Source organism: Sus scrofa, chromosome 12 (assembly GCF_054392235.1).
Source record: "Sus scrofa isolate SSC_HxYL_T2T_F1_AM1 chromosome 12, Sscrofa_HxYL_maternal_Yorkshire_Landrace_v2.0, whole genome shotgun sequence".
Classification (NCBI taxonomy): Eukaryota; Metazoa; Chordata; class Mammalia; order Artiodactyla; family Suidae; genus Sus; species Sus scrofa.
In genome coordinates this window covers 20,705,994-20,732,018 of record NC_139394.1, presented here as the reverse complement: position 1 = coordinate 20,732,018, position 26,025 = coordinate 20,705,994, and the positions used below count along the sequence as shown (strand labels likewise).

Below are 26,025 nucleotides of genomic sequence, written 5' to 3'. Positions count from 1 at the left end.
TTCTGTTGCACGGACAGACCACAACTGCTTATGCATTTACCCATTCATAGACACCCATCTCCTAAAGAGGACTGCCGTGTGGCAGTCCTTTGCACAGACACACACTTTCATTTCTCCTGGGTAAATGTAGCCAGGGTAGAATACTGGAATCTAGGGTAGGTGCACATTTAACTCTTTAGGAAACTGCCAAATTGTTTTCCAAAGTGGTTGTGCCATTTTGCCACCATCGTATAAAGATATTTGTGTTCTAAACCTGTAAGTACATCTGGAATTTATTCTGATGGACAATAAAAAGTAAAACTCTAACTTCTCTCACTCAAATCCCTTAATACCAAGTTGGTCCAAGACCATCTACTGAATAATCCAGCCTTTTCTCCTGATTTAATACAGGTTTAAACATATATTTATTCCTCATATAAACTTGACTTTGCTTTGGATTTTGGGCTTTAGATTTTGCTTCAAATGATTAATTGATTCCTGCCCTGATTACACACTCATTTAGCAACTGAAACTTTGAGATACATTTAAATATCTGGCAAGGCAGCTTCCCACCCTACCCCACCCCCCATGAATTTTATTTGTTAAAAACATTCTTTTGGAAAGTAGAGAGGTGGGTGCCAGGGGTGGGAGGGGGAGGGAAATGAGGATTTGTTGTTCATTGGATGTAGAGTTTTGGTTTTACAAGATGAAAAATTTCTGGAGATCTGCTAGACAACGAGGCAAAAATGTTCAGTACCATTGAACTTTACACTTAGAAACGGTTAAGATGTCAACTATATGTCAATAAAAAATTAAAAAGAAACGAGGAAAAAAAATGAGGCAATCGGGGAAAATGTGAACAGTAACTGGCTCTTTGATCTTAGAGAAGTATTTTGGCGAGTTCCCTTGTAGCACAACAAGTTAAGGACCTGGTATTGTCACTGCAGCAGCACAGATCACTGTTGTGGCGCAGGTTCAACACCTGGCATGGGAACTTCCACATGCTGAGGGCATGGCCAAAGGAGGGAAAAAGGCAACATAATTTTCAAAAAAAGGAGTATTTGGGGCAAGATTTAACATCTCTAAGATGAAAAATAATTTTTAAGACCAAAAAAAAAAAATTGCTAAGATGGTAAATTTTATGTTTACCATAGCTAAAAATAAATTTTTATAAAACTATCCTTGCTTATTTTATTCATCTAAGATATAACTTGAAAAGTAAGTTAAGGATTTTTAAAAACCTTATGCCCATTTTGGTTGGTGCTATATTAACTGGGAAGAATCAACATCTTTATAATAAAATTGAACGTCTTCAATCCAGGAAGATGACATACCGTCTCACTTTTAAAAAAAATCACTTCCTCACTAAAATTTCACAGTTTTCTTTGTTGAAACATTTCTGTTAGGTTTATCACCATGTATTTTTTATTTTTGTTGCTTATTGTGAGATATTTTTCTATTATAATTTCTAGTTGGGAGTTCCCGTCGTGGCGCAGTGGTTAAGGAATCCGACTAGGAACCATGAGGTTGCGGGTTCGGTCCTTGCCCTTGCTCAGTGGGTTAACGATCCGGGGTTGCCGTGAGCTGCGGTGTAGGCTGCAGACGCGGCTCGGATCCCGAGTTGCTGTGGCTCTGGCGTAGGCTGGTGGCTACAGCTCCGATTCAACCCCTAGCCTGGGAACCTCCATATGCCGCGGGAGCGGCCCAAGAAATAGCAACAACAACAACAACAAGAAAAAAAAAAAATTTCTAATTGGTTGATGCTAATTTATCGTTAAAATTATGCTTATTTCTTAAACCTACCACCTTCCCAAAGTCTCTTACTTCATTTGTAACTATTTTCCAGTTCATGCTCATAAAATTTCCAGATCAATAATTATATAACCTACATTTTCTCTTTTCTAATGTCTTCAAAGGGTAGTGCATTTTAAGTTTTTAAAAGTACGGTCAAATTTGAGAAGGATTCCATTATGTGGTGACGTGTGGAACAACAATAAAGAAAACCCAATTTCCCCATAGATTCTCAGTTTTACATAATATGCATAAATTACACCTGGAAGTAAAAAACTAAATAAAGAAAAAGAGGGACTCGAGGTCGCAATGGCAATCGCAACTCAAATCTGTACCGCCAGCTTTGTGGTTTTGTTCAGCCACGTAAATGACAACGCACTGCAAGGCTTTTGAAAACTTTGGTTAAAAAAAACCCGAAGATCTCTGAATGAAGATAAGGCCTCTAAGTTCACATGATGTCTGTCCAAGTTCTCATTTTTCTGTTCCTTGTTTGAAAAAAAAGAAAAAAAAAAAGAGCTAAGATAAGAAGGAGGTACTTACTTGTCAATGCACACTTTAATTTTAAGCTGATAGTTTAGCTCAGGGAATTTGACCAGCAATCTATTTCAAAAGAAAAGAAAAGAAAAGAAATGCTTCAGAGCAAAGAAAAAAAAAAAAAAAATTCCAGTTTAAAAAGAAGTCAGTAGGCTCCCCCAGAAAATTCTAGTTGAAGTAACATAAACTTCATTAACTCTTCAATTCTAAAGAGGTAAGTTACAATCCCAAACTCCTCCTCTTGTCTGTGCCGTCTTTGATCCTAAGTTGAGCATCCCCCCTACAGGCCAAAAGAGACTGAAGAAAGCCTAAGAACTAAGAACGTGCACAACGTTATGAGAGATTCGCAAAATGATAACAAAATCCATTTCATAAAAAAGAGTCCAGGAATACATGCTCTGCAGCTGGTGTTCTTTCTATTAAACCTGAAACCCGAAGTTCCCGTTGTGGCACGGCAGAAATGAATCAGACTAGCATCCATGAGGATGTGGGTTTGATCCCTGGCCTCGCTCAGTGGGTCGGATATCTGGCATTGCTGCGAGCTGTGGTGTAGGTCGCAGACATGGCTTGGATCTGGCGTTGCTGTGGCTGTGGCACAGGCCAGCAGCTGTAGCTCCGATTTGACTCCTAGTCTGGGAAATTCCATGTGCCATGGGTGCGGCCCTAAAAAGCAAAAAAAAAAAAAACAAAAAAAAAACCTTGAAACCCAACACCAAACTACCTTTGTGAGAAGGGAAATTTCGCTGCAGAGGGGCAAACCCCAGCTTACCTGTTCTAACACTTGCATATGGAAGAAACGCTCCACCCACCTGTCCTGCGGCCTCTCAGCTTCTATTATCTCTACTGGGCTCTTTCCCTTATTATCTGCAGGGAAGGGTAGGCTCCAAAACCAGAAAATAACACATTTTGCCCCTTTTGTAGGACAGCCGAGACGTTATGGCCTGACTTTCGGCTTGAAATCTTCAGAACAGAGTGAGCCTGAATCATAGGAATGCGCCCAGGTAACCTCAAGGAGACGACCATTCTTTAGCTTTTGCCAGGAGAACCAAAGAGCAAGCTGATATTAGGCCAACACATTCCATAATCACACTTTCCCCATCACAGTAACCGGGAGGCCTCCAAAGGACAACCCTGGCCACCAACGCTGCTCTCGCTGCAAAAGCATCCCTCCATACAGCATCTGCCAGAAGTGGCGGTGCTGGGGCCCACCTGACTTTCGTTGTAAACTGGACACCGGTCTTGATGACTAATGGCCGGTCAGGGTGCATAGGCATGCAGGGCTGTCGCTCCACCACGAAGGCACTGGAAGGGGAAGAGAAGGGCAGCAGGTCACACACTAGCCAGTGAGCCTCGTGTGTCCTGTCCCTGTCCTGTTCCTCTGAAGTCAGCCAACCTCCTGTTGGAGGACATTCTGTGGAGGGGAGACATGATGCGGGAAAGGGACGAGGGCTCTAGGATACCTTTTCATCAAGTTTCTGAACAGCTCCACGATTCTCTCCTCCAGCATGGGCCGGTGCTGTACAATGGGGTCCCCTTTGTAGCTCACTTTCTGCTGCAGCTCCTCTAGTTTCTTAATTTGTTGGCGGGTCTGAAGTTGAGATTCTGCTAATGAGGTTATCCTGCCAATAGAACAAGGAAGTTCCCAGTTACCGGAGTGGGTGTACACAGGGGAGCTGGAGAAGGGGAAGAGGATAGCACAGGTATAAACACCTCCATGCGGTCCCCGAACAGAAGAAAGGGGCATTTTTTTTATTGTGAGAAAATAAGCATAGCAGAAAATCAACTGTTTCTAAATGCACAGTTCAGTTTAGGTTAGTTGAATAATAAAATAAGTCCAAATAAAGTAAAAGCTTTAACTCTTAGGCTAATTTTTTTGGCCATGGCTTGATGTGGGATCTCAGTCCCTAGACCAGGGATCCAGCCTGGGCCACAGGGGTGAAAGTGCCGAGTCCTAACCACGAAACCACCAGGGAACTCCTACCCTTGGACTAAATTTGAGTATGTTAAGACCTCCACCTCTGAAACACAGACGCCATTCTTTGGGCTTGCAGCGCTGACCATAATTTAGCACAGCTTTCTAGAAAGAAAGAACATCTCTTTTCTGTTTTACCAGTTTTCTAGCCGATCCAGGCAGATGTTGGGAGGGCCTCCAATGCACGCAATCTGCTGCCGCCTCTTCCAGTCAGCCAGCTCTTCATCCGTGAGAGTTTTCTGCACATACTCCATAGCTGACAAAAGCCCCGCCAACTCACTCACGATGCTCTGGTTGGAAACCAAAAGCAAAGTCAGAAAACATTGCCTCGCACTGTTTCTAACCACAGGCTTTAGTCAATTCCAGAGAAGGAACTCATCCAAAAACAAACAAGTTCTTCTCCAAGATGCCCAAATCCCGCAGGCGAGCGAGACCCGCAAGGAAGGGGTCCAGCGCTCTTACTCGCCGCATCTGGTCCAGCGCAGTGAGCATCTGCTCCAGCTGCTGCATCTTCTGCCTGGTCACTGACTGGTTGTTTCCATTCAGGTCTTGCATATCTGAGGAGAAGGGAGACACTCCTTGAGCTGAGGGAATACGCTCATCCTTAATAATGAGAGCAGCCCCTGAGCATCCCCTCCCCTACGTCTGAACACAGAGTCAAGACAATCGAGTTCTGAGACTCCAGTAACACAAAGTCACTTTCTACAGGAGATTTTTTTTTTTTTTTTTTTAATCTTTTTAGGGCCACACCTGCATCACGTGGAAGTTCCCAGGCTAGGGGTCAAATTGGAGCTGCAGCTGCCGGCCTATACAGCAGCCACAGCAACTTGGGATCCGAGCCGCATCTGCGAACTACACCAGCTCATGGCAACGCCGGATCCTTAACCCACTGAGCGAGGCCAGGGATCAAACCCTCATCCTCATGGGTACTAGTCGGGTTCTTTACCACTGAGCCACAATGGGAACTCCGCTACAGGAGATTCTAACGTCTCTAATAGACACTTGCCTCCTTGACTCTTGAGGGTTTTGTAGTTGAAATCAAAGTCATCCTGGAGATTCTCCACCACTTTCATTTTCTGTTCCAGATCCTATTGCAAATAAACACACAAACACGGAGGTTAAAAGCACGTTTCCCTAGGGAGAGGGAAAAGAAAGTTTCTGGGAAGGATTAAAATAAAGCCAAAACTTCACACAAGATACACGCAGGACCCATGGGCAATTTCCCCAAGAAAAGGCTTCCCGCCCAAGACTCACTTTACCTGGACACGCTTGCGAACATCCTGAAGGTGCTGCTCCAGCATCTGCTGCTTCTCTGTCACCACAGCGGCTGTGGGGTGGTTGGCCTGGCCCCCTTGCTGCCAAAAAAGGGAGCCAATGCACATGTGAATGCAGGAAACATGGGGAGCAAAATCTCCCTGTCTGGTCTCCATCCCACCCCACGACCCCTCCTCCTTGGCCTGAGCTGCCGCTGCCATTGTGATGGGAAGGGCAGTTACAAGGTGGCCAGTGCCCGCCAGGTGCGGTCAGTGCCGCGCCAAGAAAGCGCTCACAGTTTTACCTGTGTCCTTGGCTCTTTCCCTCTAGGTCATCCTATAAACCTACTTTACGTATTATACTAGGAGGCCACATGTTGAGCTAAGACAACAAACACATTATAGGTAAGAATGCAAAAAAAAAAAAAATCAGAATAATTTATGACAGCACATGTTGGACACCCTTTTTTTTTTTTTTTTTGGCAGTGCCCACAACATGTGAAAGTTCCCAGGCCAGGGATCAAACCTGTGCCACAGCACTGGCAACACTGGATCCTTAACCCACTGAGCCACCAAGGAACTCCTGGACACCTATTTAAATGCATGGGGTGTCCTATACATTTCTGTGGAATAATTAAAAAAACCTGTTCTGTCCCAGGAATGAAATTCCCTATCAGGAGATACGATCTCAGGGGAGAGGGGAAAGAGGCTGGTGCCTTGAAAAAGTCGACCAGCACGTAAAACTTACAAATAACTTTTGTCTTATAGGACATCTCCTGACAAAAAAGATCATGCAAAAGCTGCAGTGGCCAGGATGGTGTGGCACTGGCCTAGAATGGAGACATCACCCAGTAGAAGAGAATTGAGATACCAAGAAAGACATCATATACCCAGTTTTCCAAACTATTCATTCTTCGTTGTCTTTGATTTCACACCAAAGCCACCATATCCTCCTGGCCCTGTGTCGCACAATCTCTCTGATCTCTAGTGCCAGTGACTCAGCTCCAGCCCCAGCTGTTGAGCCCTTTGCCTCTCATCTCTTGCTTCTAATCTGCTCTATGCTGCCACCAGAAGTCTCCAAAATAGGTCAAAACATGCCAGCTTTAGAGGGAATGGTTCTCTCCTCTTCTCATGGTCCCTGTCCAAGCCCACAGAACACAGACTTCCCTTAGAAGCTCTGGGAAGGCGACCGCCACCTTATTCTCTTCATAGGGGGATGACTCCTTTGATCGGTGAGGCTGAGAGGAGGACTCTGTGCTCAGAGATCCCCGAAGGGCCCAGCACTTACACTGCTGCCCCTCTCCTCCCATCTCCCCTTCCCAGGGCACATCTGGGGCAGGAGCCTGGGCCTGGTTTCTCAAGGGAATTCTAGAGGCTTATGTCTCTGTGTTCAGTGGGTGTTACGTGTGTGGCCTCTGACCTTCCACATGGATGCCTGGGGCAACACTGCCCTGCAAACCCAGTCTCTCCACCAAGACCTGACTCAGGGGCAGGGATCTAAACAACAAGGAACTACTGTATAGCCCAGGGAACTATAGTCAATATCTTGTCATAACCTATAACGGAAAAAATTCCAAAAAAGAATACACACACACACACACACACATAACTGAATCACTTTGCTATACATCTGAAACACTGTAAATCAACTACATTTCAATAAAATTCATTCATTTAATTTAATTAATAAGAAGGACCCTATGCCATGCCTTCCAGTCTTGTTTACCAACAATATGGCTGACTTTTCTTTCTTTCTTTCTTTCTTTTTTTTTTTGCTTTCTAGGCCTGTGCCTGCAGCATAAGGAAGTTCCTAGGATAGGGGATGACTTGGAGCTGCAGCTGCCAGCCTATGCCACAGCCACAGCAATGCCAGGTCCAAGCCAAGTCTTTGACCTACACCACAGCTCACAGCAATGCTGGATCCTTAACCCATTGAGGGACTGAACCTGTGTCCTCATGGATACTAGCTGGGTTCGTTACCGCTGAGCCACAAGGGGAACTCCACGGCTGACATTTTAATCTGCATTTGACTCCTATGCCTACTGGTACTGCACTTGAAGTGGGGAAACAGATATGATCAATTTGTCACCCACAGAAAACTGTCCTCGAGACCTTCGTAAAAACTGTTGGCTCCTCACTGCTTCTAGGTATAAACATCTCAGCCCAGCACAGACAGAGGTTTCACCACAATCCAGTAACTAGTCAAACCTTCCCCCCGGAGCTTCAGTCACCCCACACTACCCAGCCTTCCCTGCACACATGTTTTCACACCCTGTTCACTCAGCCTGGCACACCTGAACTCATTCACCTTCAAACTCGGGGTGGAACTGCTCCCCTGTGAAACCTTACTCAACTTCCCAAAGCAAGAGTACTCACGTTCTCCTCTATGCTTTTCTCACTTTAAGTGTGTGTGTTATAAGCCCCAGTAACAGGGATCAGTCTACTAGATGGGAGTCTGCCCATCTCCTAGTGCCTTCCCCATAAAGGACAGTTGGGAATATGCCAGAGGCTAGAAACAGAATAACAGTGAGCCCTGCGTTGAGGTCGCTTTGTATCAGGGGCTGCACACGTTTTCTCTAAGGGCCAGGTGGTAAATATTTTTGGCTCTGTCGGTCATCCAGTCTCTGCCATAAATACCCAGCCCTGCCACTGCCGCGTGAAAGCAGCCACAGACGGCGCCGGCGTGAATATGTGTGGCTGCCTGTCAAAATCACTTCATTTACATAAGCACGAAGGGTTGTTTGCCAGCAGCCCCTGATCGATCTGGTTGCTCGAACCCGTGCCACCGCTGTAACCAGAACCACAGCTGTGACAACAGCAGATCTTGAACCCACTGAGCCCCGAAGGAACTCCAACTTAAACGATTCTTTTCATCTTACGAAACAGGATGAAAACATAAAGGTTCTCCACACAGCAAACCGCAGGGATGCCCAGACGAGTGCCGTCTGCTACCCTCCGCATCTCCGGAGTCTTGAACAGGGAGTGTTATCAGTTACCCCCTCACCCACATCTGCGCACATCAGCTTTCTACTTAAAATTCTTTAGCGGGCCCCCATTTCCTACCAAAGGGGTGATGGTGATGATAACCATGATGATGGCAACAGGCAGCAGCAGCAGCAAACAGTCAACTTTCATTTTGCATCTGTGTGTCGGGTCCGGTTCTAAGCGATTTACACGTAAGAATTAATTTAATTCTACGAAGCAGGTGCTATTTCATTCCCGATGGAGGTACGGAGAGAGTAAACAGTTTGCCCGAGCTTACACAGCAAGTGGCAGAGCCATGGGGTTCAAACCCAGGCGGTCTGAACCCAAGGTCCTTGCGGTGAACTGTTCTTCCGGGGCCAAGTTTCAAGGTGTGACTAACTAGAAAGATTTTCATGATGGGGGTGCTTGACCAGCTCAGCTTCCCTTAACCCCAGTCAGACGCTGAACTTGCCACACTTGTCCCGAGAATACATGTACTTCTGTTTCCCTATCTGAACACGATCTTCTTTCTGCTTATTCAGCACATCTCTCTGCCTGATGTACATATAATAAGCCTTGACTCCCTCTGCTTTCTCTGCCAGGCCTTCCCTCACTCTCTCAGTTGGACTTAGATGTTCATTCTTCTTTGTGTGCTACATTTTTGTCTTGAAAAAGAAAAAAAAAAAATGAGTTTCCCGGTGGCCTAGTGGCTAAGGATCCACATTGTCAAAGCTGTGGCACTGGCTACTGCTGCAGTGCAGGTTTGATCCCTGGCCCAGGAACTTCTGCATGCCTCGAGTGCAGCCAAAAAAGAAAAAAGAAAAAATTGTACACCCACGTTCATGGCAGTGTTATTCACAACAGTCAAAAGGTGGAAGCCACCCAAGTGTCTGCTGACAGATGAATGTAGAAACAAAATGCGGTCTGGGCACACAATGGAACGGTATCCAGCCTTTGAAAGGAAGCAACTTCTGACACTTGCTACAACGTGGATACCCTTAAAGGGCATGATGCTAAGTGAAACAAGCCAGTCACAAAAAGACACACACTATATGATTCCACTTAAATGAGCTACCCAGAGTAGTCGAATTCATAGGTACAGAAAGCAGAATGGTGTTGCCAGAGGCCAGAGGGAATGGGGAGTTACTGTTTAATAGGTATAGAATTTTAGTATTGCAAGATAAAAAGAGTTCTGGAAACTGGTTGTACAACAATGTAAGGAAGTTAATACCACTGAACTGTACACTTAAAAATGGTTAAGATAAGGAGTTCCCGTTGTGGTGCAGTGGTTAACGAATCAGACTAGGAACCATGAGGTTGTAGGTTCAATCCCTGGCCTTGCTCAGTGGGTTAAGGACCCGGTGTTGCCGTGAGCTGTGGTGAAGGTTGCAGACACAGCTCAGATCCTGTGTTGCTGTGGCTCTGGTGTAGGCTGGTGGCTACAGCTCCAATTTAACCTCTAGTCTGGGAACCTCCATGTGCCGCGGGAGTGGCCCAAGAGATAGCAAAAAGACCAAAAAAAAAAAAAAAAAAAAGTGGTTAAGATGAGGAGTTCTCTTTGTGGCTCAGTGGTTAACAAATCTGACTAGGAACCATGAGGTTGTGGGTTTGATCCCTGACCTCACTCAGTGGGTTAAGGATCCGGCATTGCTGTGAGCTGTGATGTAGGTCTCAGATGTGGCTCGGATCTGATGTTGCTATGGCTCTGGCGCAGGCCGGCAGCAACAGCTCCGATTCGATCCCTAGCCTGGGAACCTCCATATGCTGCGGGTGTGGCCCTAGAAGAGACAAAAAAAAAAAAAAAAAGGTTAAGATGAAAACTAAATATAGAACTACCATATGACCTAGCAATCCCACTCTTGGGCATATACATGGATAAAACTTTCCTTAAAAAAATACATGCACCTGTATTGTTCACTGCAGCACTATTCACAATAGCCAAGACATGGAAACAACCTGAATGTTCATTGACAGATGAATGGATTAAGAAGATGTGGTATATATACACAAAGGAATACTACTCAGCCATAAAAAGAACAAAATAATGCCATTTGTAGCAACATGGATGGAACTAGAGTTCCATACTAAGTCAAGTCAGAAAGAGAAAGCCAAATACCATATGGTATCAATTCTATCTGGAATCTAATATGCGGAACTTTCCACAGAAAAGAAATGCATGGACTTGGAGAACAGACCTGTGGTTGCCAAGGGGGGAGGGAGTGGAATGGACAGGGAGTCTGGGGTTAATAGATGCAAACTATTGCATTTGGAGTGGAGAGGCAATGAGATTCTGCTGTATAGCACAGGGAAATACATCTAGTCACTTGTGATAGAACATGATGGAGGATAATGTGAGAAAAAGAATGTGTGTGTGTGTGTGTGTGTGTGAGAGAGAGAGAGTGAGACTGGGTCACTTTGCTCTACAGTAGAAAACTGACAGAACACTGTAAACCAACTATAATGGAAAGAATAAAAATCATTAAAATAAAAAAAATAGTTAAGATGGCAAATTTCATGTTGTGTGTGTATTTTACCACAATTTTTAAAAAAGAAGTGGGAGGAGAAAAACAATTCCCTGATTAAAGGATATTAAATAAAATGCCTCGAGGAAAGTGAAAAAGTCTCCTGTAACCAACAACATTAATGCTTTGGTATATATCCTTCTAGACCTTTTATCATATGTATCAACAATACCTGCATATTACATAATTTTTTTCTCTTATGAATCAATCTGTTCTTCCTTTATGTTGTAAACAGGTTATTGCTGCTACTGTAGAAGAGAACTACTGATTCTTAAAATATTTCTCTAGAACACAATCACCTTTCTGAACTCTTGTTAGTTCCAATAGTTGTTTGGTTTTTGGCGCTTCTTTTGTCTCTTACTTCCCAACATTTATATTATACTCCCATTCATTTTTCTGTCTTAATACTTTGGCTGGGTATTTTAGAAAAATATTAATGGCAGGAGGCACCCTCAATCTCATAACTGTTTTTAATGAGATTAGTGTTTCACCATCGTGCATCACGTCATGCTCCCTCTGGTTTCTGATAAAATATTCTTAACTTTGTTAAGAAATTTGTTATGCAATTTTTTTTTTTATATAGAATGGACACTAAATTTTGTCATCTAACAAAAATACAATTTAAAAAAATTTTTTAGGGCCACACCGAGGCATATGGAAGTTCCCAGGCTAGAGGTTAAATTGGAGCTGTAGCTGCCAGCCGACACCACAGCCATGGCAACGTGGGATCCGAGCCATGTCTGCAACCTACACCACAGCTCGCAACAATGCTGGATCCTTAACCCACTGAGCGAGGCCAGATATGGACCCCAAATCCTCATGGATGCTAGTAGTCAGGTTTGTTACCTCTGAGCCACAATGGGAACTCCCAATTCTTCTTCTTTAACTTACTAATGTAATGAATTACATTAAAATAATTCTTAATATTAAGCCATCCTTGCATTCCTAGAATATAAATAATGTTTTGTACAAGAAACAGGATGCAAAAATCCTTACCGTTTTCTAACCCAACCTGCCTTTTTAGGTCTTGAGACTAGCATTATTCCAGCCTCATAAAAACTTTTAAACCATCTGGCCTATTTTTTTGGTGGGATAGGGAATGTAATTTTTTAAAGTCTTTTTCAATATATTTCTAGGGTTACTGACCTAGCTTTTTCTTTTAGTATATTTTAATAATTTTAATTTTATTGAATTAAAAAGTTGTTTGATTTTCTATTTCTCTTAGACCAAAATCTCTTCTAAAGCAGAGGGTCATTAAAACTAACATACAGTAGTAGGACATACCTACACACACACACACACACACACACACACACACACACACACACACACAATAGATTAAATGATCTAGATAGATAGATATGACTAGCACACATGTAAGTGTTTCCCCAGTGGGCCAGTTAGTGGCACATAATCTCTATTCCCTGAGTTAGCTGTATCTCTAGTTTTAGTGAGGTTATTGTCCAAACTTAACCACAAAGAGAAATGCACATGAACCTAATGTTTCAATCCCAAACCATCCTCAAGGTGGCTCCCAAGGATAGTGCATTGTCATAACCTTCTGGTGCCAGTGTGAACTGCTATAGCCTTTGGGGAAAACAATTCAAAACTATCTATAAAATTTTTATATATATGTTACATATGGACACACACACACACCCTCTGACCTAACAATTTCATTCCTAGAAATCTATAGTAGAGAAATCAAAGGATGACTAAAGATATACAGGGAGACATTGCATTAGTATTTATAGTGGGGGGAAAAACCTAGAATGAAGTGAAGGTTTATCGAAGAGGTAACAAATCAATTACAGAAAATGTATTTTTTTTTTTTTTTGTCTTTTTGCCTTTTCTAGGGCCGTTCCCTCGGCACATGGAGGTTCCCAGGCTAGGGGTCTAATCGGAGCTGTAGCCGCCGGCCTACACCACAGCCACAGCAACTCAGGATCTGAGCTGTGTCTGAGACCTACACCACAGCTCACGACAACGCCGGATCCTTAATCCACTGAGCAAGGGCAGGGATAGAATCTGCAACCTCATGGTTCCTAGTCGGATTAGTTAACCACTGAGCCACGACGGGAACTCCAATTACAGAAAATGTATACCACAGAATATTACTCAGCAAATAAAGGCAAGTGAGTTAGCTTCATAATACCTGACTTGGAAGGATTTACATGATACAGTATTAAATGAAAAAAGCAAGATACAGAGAAGTAAAACACATTTGCATACAGTGTGTGTGTGTGTGTGTTTTCCACAGTCTATAGGAGCCAGGAGAAAGGTATAAATGGATATATTCCACACTATTAATTTTGGTTTTCTGGGAAGAGACAATGAAGAGAGGGAGAGAGTGACATTTCAGATCCTTTTAAAAAGCCTTTCCTCCTTGTACTTTTCTGCAATGTTTTAAAGATTTTTTAGAAGGAGACTGCATTACATATGCAGGGGAGAAATGTTATTTTCATTGTCCAGAAGGAAAAACCCCCCACACACATTTCCACCCTTGGAGGTCAGTGCACATCCTAAGGACCCTCGGAGAGCAAGCGCATCTTCGCACACGCGAAGGAAGCACATTTTCATTGTGCACTTTGTCTCTTCTCGGGGCCTCACCTGGGCTGCAGTGGCTGCAGTCTGGAGGAGGCGGGACTCTTCCCACAGGCACCGGGCCACAATTCGGGCAATCTCCATTGGCTTCTCAAGATATCTGCTCTGTAAGGAGGAGAGACAGAGAATGAAAAGCGGCCGTAGACAAAGGAGATGTGGACGAAATGTTGCTAAAAAGCTAACTTCCTCATAAATTAGGGAAAGCCTTCTATCTACTACATGAAGCAACAGAGCAAAGGCCTCAGGGCCTGGCTGCAATTGGTGGCGCAATGAAGGGCAGAAGAGAAGAAGAAAAGCAGTTGCGATGAGCTGTACGTTGGGTAGAGAAGGCCTGGCGGTCTGTCTTTGGACAGTGTTTTATCCTGATCTTAAAGGGAGGCAACCGACTTTGTCAATACCTAATTACGGTCACACCTTTAACAGGGAAAAGGAGGAGTCTTCTTCCTATGAGGGGACCCTGGTACAAGCATGTAATTTACATGCTAACATAATCAGATTAACCCAACAATCACACTATTCCTTCAACCGACCCAAGAAGTGGCTTCCAGGCAATGGTGCTCAAAGGGCACCAAAGTTACTCCTCCTTTGATTTAAAGTACAAGATAGGAGTTCCCAACGTGGCTCAGCAGAAGCAAAACTGACTAGCATCCATGAGGACGCAGGTTCGATCCCTGGCCTTGCTCAGTGGGTTAAGGATCCAGCACTGCCATGAGCTGTGGCGTAGGTCACAGATGCGGCCTGGATCCCGCGTTGCGGTGGCTGTGGCGTAGGCCAGCAGCTGTAGCTCCAATTGGCCCCCACTTGGGAACCTCCATAGGCTGTGGGTGTGGCCCTAAAAAGACAAAAAACCAATAAATAAATAAAACACTAGATAGGTTCTTATAATTTAGCCAAATGAGAAGGGAAATATTTTCGGGAAGGAAAGCTAAAACCCGCCTCTGTGGGTTCAGTTTCTCGTCGCACCTGAAGGAACTGCTTGATTCTTCGCAGGTTGTGCTGATAGAGAACATTGGACTCCTGCAGGAAGCGGCTATACTGCTGGTCAATTTCACCCAAGAGATTATGAAACACCAAAGTGGCGTGGGATTCTTTGCTGGCTGCATATGCCCTAGGAAAAGGAAGAAGGATAAGGAATGGTTGTGAAACCTACACATATGCACATCCATGGACACACACAGAGACATCACCATCAAGGAGGAAAAAAACTAGGGCAAACCTGATGCTTTAACTTACACATCATTTTAGATTCATCTTGCCCAGCAACGTAAAGATCAGCAATGTAAAAATTATCAACAATTATCCCAGATACTATTAGCCACAGTCATAGTTCTATATTTATAAAATACTTGAGTGAAGTGAACAGATCGCTGTTTGGCTTTAAATTCTCAGTCAACTCTGTAGCCAGATTTTTAGTGGCAAATAAGCAACCCCAGGCTAGGATGGTGGCCTATCTTCAACATCTCTGAATGACTTCCCTGGCCCCTCACCGAATTCTAGAAAAACTAGGTCATGGGCCTGAATAAAACTAAAATGAGGGGGAGTTGAGGAAAGATGGATGGGGAATCTGGGATTAACACAGACACACTACTATTTATGAAAGAGAAGACAACAAGGTCCTGCTGTAGCGCACAGGGAACTCTACTCAATATCCTGTGTGAAAAAGGATGGATATACATGTATAACGGAATCACTTTGCTGTACAGCAGAAATTAACACTGTAAATCAAGTACACTTCAAACACATGTTTTAGAAAAGAATAATACAACTTTTGGGAAAAGAACAAAATGAACAGGTGGATGCGAATACATTAAAGTGAAGGAAATAACTGTTAGGATACTGCACCATGAACGAGTCTATTTCTGACTCTGTCTTTTTCCTTTAATGAAAGGAGAATCAGAAACATGAACTGAAACTTTCACCTATGATAGAATTCTCATTCAGATCAGAAAAAAATATCTGTAGCATGTCCTTCAAGTGTCAGAACATACAGAGCAAAAAAAAAAAAAGAGCTGCCCATATGCACTTCTGATATAGAAAACGTTTTTTTTGGTTTTTTTTTGTTTTTTTGCTTTTTAGAGCCATACCTGCAGCATATGGAGTTTCCCAGGCTAGGGGTCGAATCGGAGCTACAGCTGCCTGCCTACGCCAGAGCCACAGCAACACCAGATCTTTAACCCACTGAGCAAGCCCAGGGATCGAACGCACAATCTCATGGTTGCTCGTTGGATTCGTTTCTGCTGCGCCACAATGGGAACTCCAAAAACGTTCTTACAAGACTACAATAACCTCTTTGTGTTCTGATCTCTTTTGCCACAGTGGCTGTTCGTGTAAGCTTTTTGATGAAATAGTTAGCAAAGAGTTAAGTTAGAGAAGACTGTGTCTCTTGAATCAAACTAAAACCTAACAGGAGGCCCCCTGTGGTGCAGTGGGTTAAGGATCTGGCGTTGTCACTGCTGTGCCTCAGGTCTCTGCTGCGGTATGGGTTGGATTCCTGGCCTAGGAACTTCCACATGCCACGAGCATAGCCAAAACCAAAAACCTAACAATTTGGGGAGTTTCTTCAGAAGAATTTACCAATCTTGACTCTCAATCCAAGGGGCCAGAAACTGCCGGAGCTCCATCGGGAAGCTGTCGCTGTACAGCTGATGAAGCTGCTCCAGGTACCGTGTGTCCAGCTGCTGTAGCTGATTCCATTGGGCCATTCTGCTGGAATCAGGGGTCACAACTGTAAAGCAAAGGTTCACATGGTCACTCCAAGCCTCCAAAAGTTAAACAATCTATTCGACACAGGCATCGGGTCTGGGATTAGGGATAAAAGACGCTTTGGAAAAGATCTTGCATGTTTCTCCCAGTTTAGAATAACATATACACGTGCATTCACATCTCTACCTCTGGAACCACTCTGCAGCTTCTTCCTTCTAAACCAGGATGACAATGTGGGCATGACGCCAAGTTCTAGAACCCATGATCTACTAAAGGTAAGTGAAGTTAAAATATTACTTGACTTTCAGATTTCCACTTCGTCCTCTACAAAACAGAGATCATAATTCCCACCCCTTGGTGCTGTTGAGATATTATTTCTTATTTATTTCTTTATTTGTCTTTTTGCCTTTTCTAGGGCCGTTTTTGGCCATTTGGTAGCATTTTACACACAGGCTTCAATCTTTGGAATACCCTGGATTCAGTAGAAAAACCTTTTTTTTTTTTTTGTCTTTTGTCCTTTTAGGGCCGCACCCGAGGCATATGGAGGTTCCCAGGCTAGGAGTCCAATTGGAACTGTAGCTGCCGGCCTACGCCAGAGCCACAGCAATGCAGGATCCGAGCCACGTCTGCAGCCTACACCACAGGTCACAGCAATACCGGATCCTGAACCCACTGAGCAAGGCCAGGGATCGAACCTGCAACCTCATGGTTCCTAGTTGGAGTCATTAACCACTGCCTGATGACGGGAACCCTCTATTTCTCTCTTTCTTAAATGTTTATTTATTAGCTGCACCCACGGCATGCAGAAGTTCATGGGCCAGAGGTCAAACCTGTGCCACAGCAGTAACCAGAGCCACTGCAGTGACGTCAGAGCCTTAACCCACCGAGCCACCAGGGATCCCATGAGATAATATTTCTAGAGCAGCCAGTTCAGTGCCTAACACACAACAGATGCTCAACAGATAGGAGCTCCTTTCTTTCCACTCTACACTCCTGTTAGGTGAGGTATAAAAACAGTGAACCTGAACTAAGACCAAAATGTGGAACGTTGGGGTTGAGGAAGAGCTAATTCTGAGACTACAGGTTTAAAAGGATAATCCAGGATCTGCCTGGGATTCTCCCACTCAAAAAATAAAGTAATTTTGTTTTTAAAAATTCTCAGCCTGGCATAGAGAATAGATTTGTGGTTGCCAAGGGGGAGGGGGAGGGAGTGGGATGGACTGGGAGTTTGGGGTTACCAGATGCAAACTATTACACTTAGAATGGATAAACAACGAGGGCCTGCTGTACAGCACACGGAATGGTATTCAGTCTCTTGGGACAGATTACGATGGAAGATAATATAGGAAAAGGAATGTATGTATACATGTATGACTGGGTCACTCTGCTGTACAGCAGAAATTGACACAACACTGTAAATCAACTATACCCTAATAAAAAAAAATTTTTTTTAATTCTCAGTCTGGAATGAAAAAGAAGAGAAGCTAAAAAGAAGAGAAGGTGTAGGAGTTCCCGTCATGGCTCAGTGGTTAATGAATCCGACTAGGAACCATGAGGTTGTGGGTTCAATCCTTGGCCTTGCTCAGTGGGTTAAGGATCCGGCATTGCCGTGAGCTGTGGTGTAGGGTGCAGACCCGGCTCGGATTCCACGTTGCTATGGCTCTGGCGTAGACCAGCGGCTACAGCTCCAATTGGACCCCTAGCCTGGGAACCTCCATATGTTGCAGGTGCAGTCCAAGAAATGGCCAAAAAAAAAAAAGAAGAGAAGGTGTTCAAGGGGTCCCCAGGTTCATGAGCATCCCAGAGAAATGCTCGAGAAAGAAAGGCCAAGGCAGCTAACCGCCTTGGGCCCTCTTTCTGAATAGCTCGGCTCATGATAATAGCAATACAGACCAAGAAGTCTTGAGAAGCTGCAAAAATAATAATGAGTAGGCCCCAAGGACTAAGGTATGTATGGATCAAAGTATCTTGAGATGGTTCTCTGGGACAGTGAGAACACTGACTGAAAGATAGAATACACACAAACACTTACGCTTAGCTAGAGTGCTTGATTTGTTTCTCGGAAAAAGCATGAAGCACATAATTACTATTGGTCCTTTCATTAACGATTGTGCAAACTCATAACAAAACCAATGTCTTGGGAGTTCCCGTCGTGGCACAGTGGTTAACGAATCCGACTAGGAACCATGAGGTTTCGGGTTCGATCCCTGCCCTTGCTCAGTGGGTTAATGATCCGGCGTTGCCGTGAGCTGTGGTGTAGGTTGCAGACGCGGCTCGGATCCCGCGTTGCTGTGGCTCTGGCGTAGGCCGGTGGCTATGGCTCCGATTCGACCCCTAGCCTGGGAACCTCCATATGCCGCAGGGGCGGCCCAAGAAATAGCAAAAAGACAAAAAAAAAAAAAAAAAAAAAAAAAAAAAACCAATGTCTTCTGGAGTTCCCGTTGTGGCGCAGTGGTTAACGAATCCGACTAGGAACCATGAGGTTGCGGGCTCGGTCCCTGCCCTTGCTCAGTGGGTTCACGATCCGGCGTTGCCGTGAGCTGTGGTGTAGGTTGCAGACGTGGCTCGGATCCCACGTTGCTGTGGCTCTGGCGTAGGCCGGCGGCTACAGCTCTGATTGGACCCCTAGCCTGGGAACCTCCATATGCCGCGGGAGCGGCCCAAAGAAATAGCAAAAAAAAAAAACCAAAAAAAACCCAAAACCAATGTCTTCTGTTCTCAAAGTTCTGTCACCAAGGGGTCCAGAACCGGACAGGGCTGTGCCACTGTTCCCCTTCCCTTTCTTGGGGGCAGAGACACAGAAGATGCCCTTGCCACTGCAAAGATGGCATCCCTTGGTCTAGTTTTCAAGCACACAATCAGGAAAGTAGGGCAGCAGATTCTACTGCATGTGAAGGTACAAAAACTCTAGACCGACGTAATTCAATACGGTAGTGCATGGTCACATGTGCTCATTGAGCACTCGAAATGGGGCTGGTTCAAACTGAGATATGCTGTAAAATACACACTGGACTTTGAAGACTTAGCACAAAAAGAGAGTAAAATATCTCATTAATATTGAAATGTTAATACCCTAGATACATTGGATTTAATAAAACACATAACTAAGATGAATTTCGGACCTCCCACTGTGGCACCAAGGGATGAGCTGGGTCTTGGGAGCGCCAGGTCGCAGGTTTGATCCCCAGCCCAGCACAGTGGGTTGGGGGTCCTGTGGTGCCACAGCTGTGGCTTAAGTCATGACTGCAGCTCAGATCTGATCCCTGGCCCAGGAGCTCCACATGCTGCGGGGTGGCCAAAAAAAAAAAAATGAATTTCACCTATTTCTTTTCACTTCTTTTAATGTGGCTACTAGAAACTTTAACATTACATATGTGACTTTTATTCTACTTTTATTGGACACTCCCACTCTAGGTTATGTAACCCAAAAGCTGTGGTTCTCCTGAAAAAGGATTTAAGAAATAGATACCAGGAGTTCCCTGGTGGCCTAGCAGATTAAGGGTCTGGCATTGTCACTGCTGTGGCTTGAGTCACTGCTGTAACGAGGATTAGATCCCTTTTTTTGGAGGTTAATTATTTGCTCATCTTTTTTTTTTTTTTTTTTTTTTTGCTATTTCTTTGGGGCCGCTCCCACAGCATATGGAGGTTCCCAGGCTAGGGGTCGAATCGGAACTGTAGCCACCGGCCTACGCCAGAGCCACAGCAACGCAGGATCCGAGCCGCATCTGCGACCTACACCACAGCTCACGGCAACGCCGGATCGTTAACCCACTGAGCAAGGGCAGGGACCGAACCCGCAACCTCATGGTTCCAAGTCGGATTCGTTAACCACTGCGCCACGACGGGAACTCCTATTTGCTCATCTTGAATACAAATATAGAACCATCACACTCTGCTCCCTGAAGTTCCAAATTAAAATGATAAAGCAGCATCCCACTATATCTGCTCAATCACAGATTACCAATGAGATCACACATGAATACTTGCATTTTCAAACTAATATACAATTGAAAAATTACAAGTTTGCTGACAATTTGCCAATTCACTTCTAATCCTTTACTCAGGGGATTTATGTTGCTGTTATTGCTTTGGTTTTAGCTGGAGTTTTAGTAAGCAATATAATAATTGTGCTATTTCTTAAACCAGAAACCAGCTACAGTATTTTCCATAAAATTAAAGCACCAAAAAATGACTGATGTTACATTCTACTTCTCAGTCTAGTCACTGTAGGTAATTCTGTAAGTGCTACCATATACACATATAATCATTTCTAAATCAAAGCCAAAGAGCAGGTAGTAGTTTTTTTCTTTTTAGGGCTGCACCTGCGGCATCTGGCAGTTCCTGGGCTAGGGGTCGAATCAGAGCTACAGCTCCCAGCCTATGCCACAGCCTAATGCCAGATCTGAACCAAATCTGCAACCTACACCAACAGCTTGTGGCAACTCTGTATCCTGAACCCACTGAGCAAGGCCAGGGATCAAGCCCACATCCTCATGGATACTAGTCAGGTTCTTAACCTGCTCAGCCACAAGGGAACTCCAAGCAGGTAGCATTTTCAAGAACAACATAGGCAGAGAGAGTCAAACAGTGATTTCCTTACCAGCTGCTTAGCCATAAACCATATGTATATATATATATATATATATATATATATATATATATATTTTTTTTTTTTTGGTCTTTTTTTGCTATTTCTTGGGCCGCTCCCACGGCATATGGAGGTTCCCAGGCTAGGGGTTGAATCGGAGCTGCAGCCACCGGCCTACGCCAGAGCCACAGCAATGGGGATCCGAGCCGCGTCTGCAACCTACACCACAGCTCACGGCAACGCCGGATCATCAACCCACTGAGCAAGGGCAGGGACTGAACCCGCAACCTCATGGTTCCTAGTCGGATTCGCTAACCATTGTGCCACGATGGGAACTCCCATAAACCATATTGAACTAACAGGAGCCACAGGGCAATCAGACCAAATGCTCTTCATAAGAACTATATATCCTCAAGAGATCGCTAGTCAAATTGTCTAGGAAAACTCCTGCCAACTAACTTTATGGTAATTGTTTTACTGGAAAAAAATTTTTTTAAAGTCCTCTTTATTTCACAATCTCAACTCAGTTCTGGTGTTTCAAATTACAAGTTAGTTCTAAGAGACTTTTGCTAAATTCGAACTAAAGACTTTTTAATCTATGGAATAATTCTAAGCCTATGACTTAATAACCACTTTCATGGAACCCTAGAACAGGAGAGCGATTTGCACAATTTGAGTGGCATTCTGGGTGCAGAAAGAGAGAAGTCAATTTATTCCGTAGAGCGGCTGGCTGAGGGCAATATCTTCTCTTAATTCTCTCCATTTAGGTTCTAAATTCTCAGTTTAGGTTCGTAGATGATCAGTGTTAGCAGATCGAGGGAAGGTGAGTGGGATCCTGTTTTCTACAACTGAAGAAAAACGAACAATAAAAATGAAACCACAAGGCACCAAAGACTTTCTGGACTTTTCAAAGTAGGAATTTCTCAACCCCTTGGGGATAACTTACCAACAAGTCACAAGGCAAACAACTGTTGTCTAATGGGGAACTTGTTACTGTAAAGACCACTAAAAAAGTTCAAGTCACGGGTCTCATCTATACACTTCCATCTAAAGAAACCAAGGGATGTGCTGAGAACCACAAGTCCAGACCACTTACAAAGGGCTTCACTGGATCATTCCATGAAGCATCTTCTTAAATGAACACTTCTTCACATTCATGCACCAGTGGATTTACGAATGGGGTGAGTGAGGTGTGAAAGTGAGGAGGAGACAAAAACTGGGCGTGTATAATAATCCTGAACAGAAAGCGATATAAAGATAGTTTCTGTTCCACCCTGCAGTGCGTCACAAGAGACAGTTCCTTGGCTGGTAGCCATATTCTATATTAGAAATACCTATATTTTAAATAGAACATATTTAAACATATTTGCATCTTATCTGTTGCCTACCCTAAGCCCCTCTTTACTGTCAGGAAAGGCCCAGTGACTAACTCAGGTATAAAGTAACATAGAAATTGTGCTAATTTCTATAGAAATCAGTCCTTTGGAGAAGACATTTTTTAAAAGATTATAAAAGGAACAACGACTGTGGAAAATTTGAAAAGACACCAAAAAAATCCCACCTAAATCCAAAAGATAAAAATCACCCTTATCCTATCATCCCACTAACTAGAACTACAATTGACACACTGATGTAATTCTTTTGAATCTATCTCAGAGTGTGTAGGTAATTTTTATTTCTTTTTGAAAGTTGGGATTATTGTGTTATTATGGCTTTGTATTCTTTTTTATTTTTATTTTTTAATTTTTATTTGTTTTTTTTTTATTTTTTAATTTTCCCACTGTACAGCAAGGGGGTCAGGTTATCCTTACATGTATACATTACAATTACATTTTTTTTCCCCTGTATTCTTTTTTAAATCTTACAGGAAAACATGTTCTATACAAAGAAATTTTTGTTTAAAGCCCAAAACAACTATTTGGTTTGTGTTTTCAATACAATCCTGATGATTTATTTATATTAATTATTATTATTATTAATGTTATTATAATTAGCATAATTAGAATATTAGAGTTAATATTTATAAACTCTTACAATTACTTGTAAGAGAATAAGTTTTTATTCTCACCATATACACATTCCAAAAATAAGATGAGGTAGCTGCAAACTCCTGAAAGTAAATGAGGGAGGAGAAAAAAAAAAGAGAGAGAGAGAAAAACTCAAAGGCAATTAAGGCTACACAGAGACAATCTTCATGAAATTCTCACTATTGGGTTCCTGGTGTAACAAATGAAAGGGAGTTCACGTTTGAATATTATAGCTTAACTATTTCACCATTCATAATTACTCTAGACATTAAGACTCCGGAACTTCAAATTTAAAAAGATAATTCAAAGTACACTTGTATAGCAAACATGTAATTTCATTGCTTATAAACAGAAATAGTTCCTTTATAATGATTCGATGTTTGCCTTTACAATAAGAAGTCTATATAGAAACCCAGTTTTGCCTTCCTAAAATGATAAAATTTTGTCTTTTTTTTTTTTTGGTCTTTTTAGGGCCACATCCACGGCATATTGAAGTTCCCAGGCTACAGATCGCATCAGAGCTACAGCTGCCAGCCTAAACAACAGCCACAGCAATGTTGTATTCGAAATGCACCTCTGACCTACACCACAGCTCATAGGAATGCCTTAACCCACTGATCAAGGCCAGGGATCGAACCTACTTCCTCATAGATACTAGTCAGGTTTGTTACCACTGAGCCATGACAGGAACACCCCCAAAAGATAAAATATTAATACCTGAGTGCCCAATTTGGACTACCCTTATTTTAATATTACAATATATTCAATTACAAATAATAGGATATGCTTTAAAGTTGGAAACCAACTCTTCCTTGAAAAATAGACACTGAGATAAACGAGAACTTGAATTATGGTTACCTATGAATGTGGCAAAACTGAATATAAGAAAGAAGTACTGAAGTTCCCGTCGTGACTCAGCAGGTTGAGAACCCAACTAGTATCCATGAGGATGAGGGTTCAATCCCTGGCCTTGCGCAGTGGGTTAAGGATCTAGCGTTGCCTCAAGCTGCGGCGTAGGTGGCAGATGCAGTTCAGATCTGGCATCGCTGTGGCTGTGGTGTAGGCCAGCAGCTGCAGCTCCGAATTTGACCCCTAGCCTGGGAACTTCCATATGGTGCGTGTGGGTACAGCAGTAAAAAAAGGAAGAAAAGAAAAAAATAGAAGTACTAACTTACTAAGGAGTAGAGTCTAGAGAATGAGAAAAATGGCTTTTGTTTTGCTTTGAATTAAAGCATAGTTGGGAGTTCCCGCTGTGGCCTAGTGGGTTAAAGACTCTGGTGCTGCGACAGCTGCAACTCAGATTCAGTTCCTGGCCTGGGAACATCCATCTGCCCACAGGTGTGGCCATTAAAAAAAAAAAAAAAAAAAGTATAGTTGATTTACAATGTTGTGCAAAAATAGTTTCAATGACACTCTGGAGCACACAACCCCTTCCCCAAAATTCTACCATCCCCCTCATCCTTCTTATCTCACTTTAATTCTTGGAAAAGTTCAAGAATCTCTGCTGAACACTTGATTTTTTTCCATTCCAAACTTTGACGTGTGTGAAGTCTTATCAGGAACACTACTCTTATATAATTATCTCATTTAAATCAAAGAGTTATCTACTTTAAAACAGAGACCAAAATGTATCAGATTCGCACTTAACTGTAAGAGGTGGAGACTGCCAGGAATGCAAACAGCAAAATGGAAGGAAAACCCAGGGCCCTGATCCATGAAGGAAAACCAGGATGTTAAAAGCAAAACCAAAAGCACTACCCAAAATCTAGCACACACCCAGCGACCTCTGAGAAAAAGATTCTGAAAAACCATGACCTACCACAGCCCCTTAATATCGCAAATCTAAGAGTGTTACAGAATTATAAAAAACAAACCAAAAAACACTCCATACTTGATTTGGGATCGGCACCATGTTTGATCACAAATATTTCAGATTAAAGGAGCTAGAACAAGCCTAACTCCTTCTAAACTGAAAGTAACACAACTAGACATGCTTTGTCAATTACTCAGTGTGAAGTTTATGGTTAAAGTTGCCTGAGAACAGGTCTGAGCTCCAGATCGAAACCACAAAACAGACCAAGTGTGTGCAGCACATGGCCTCCCCACTCTGTGACACGTTCCCCTCCCCCAAGCAGACACGCTCCTCTGAAGCACTGTGGTGTGAAGCCAAGGACCCGAGAGACTTGATATTGGATGAGCCTGGGTGCCAGCCCTGCCTGCCATGTATCAGCTGTTTGGGGAAATATTACTTGACTACAGAACAGGCTTCTCCTTAGATAAAATGGGGAAGCTTCCCTCTTTTGAAGGTTTGTTATAAAAGTTAAAAAAAATAAGGGATGTACAGCATAGAGTTCCTTTTGTTTTTATGTCATTTTTAGGGCTGCACCCATGGCATATGGAGGTTCCGAGTCTAGGGGTCGAATCAGAGTTGCAGCTGCCAGCCTACACCACAGCCACAGCAATGCCAGGTGCAAGCCGCAGCTCATGGCAAAGCCAGATCCTTAACCCACTGAGCAAGGCCAGGGATTGAACCTGCATCCTCATAGATGCTAATCAGATTCATTTCCGCCGAGCCACAATGGGAACTCCACAGCACCGATACTGTATTACTCCTTCTTGTCATGGCATCCCTTTCACCAACATTTCTTACGCTAAATCCTCAATGCCCTGAGAAGCATACATTAATTCATCAGATTAGTCCTGTGAAATGAGCTTTCCTTGCCACATAAAATACATGCATTTAATGGGTCTTTGTATCATATGCTGTGGGAGGAGGTCAGTAATGCTGTGATTTGGTGTGATTTGCTGTGATTTGGAGAAACAGAGAAGAGAGGGTGGGGTGGTGCCCTGATCTCCACACATAGTTCCCTTAAGGACAGCTTCAGGTCCCAAAAAGACTAAAGATGAAAACATTAAGTGATAGCCAAAGGAAAGTAAAAGATGAAAAAGAAGAACCTTGGTTTAAGAGCACTCCAAATAATTAATGATTATCACTGATATTTACAGGGCACTTACTATGCACAACGCACTCTTTTAAGCACTTGATATATATTTATTTACTCATTTCATCCTGACAACAACCCTATGA

At 43.3% G+C, this 26,025-nt stretch overlaps 1 protein-coding gene across 1 annotated transcript in view; it reads right to left on the bottom strand.

The window, feature by feature from the left end:
- The window catches only part of STAT3 (signal transducer and activator of transcription 3), a 63,810-nt gene that overhangs the window by 13,927 nt on the left and 23,858 nt on the right, over positions 1-26,025 (bottom strand). Inside the window, 10 exon segments of the mRNA NM_001044580.1 lie at positions 2,311-2,370; positions 3,514-3,606; positions 3,765-3,923; positions 4,415-4,566; positions 4,739-4,833; positions 5,283-5,364; positions 5,536-5,631; positions 13,626-13,724; positions 14,583-14,727; positions 16,194-16,344. Of these exon segments, the coding sequence (NP_001038045.1) occupies positions 2,311-2,370; positions 3,514-3,606; positions 3,765-3,923; positions 4,415-4,566; positions 4,739-4,833; positions 5,283-5,364; positions 5,536-5,631; positions 13,626-13,724; positions 14,583-14,727; positions 16,194-16,321 (1,109 nt within the window). The 5' untranslated portion in view covers positions 16,322-16,344.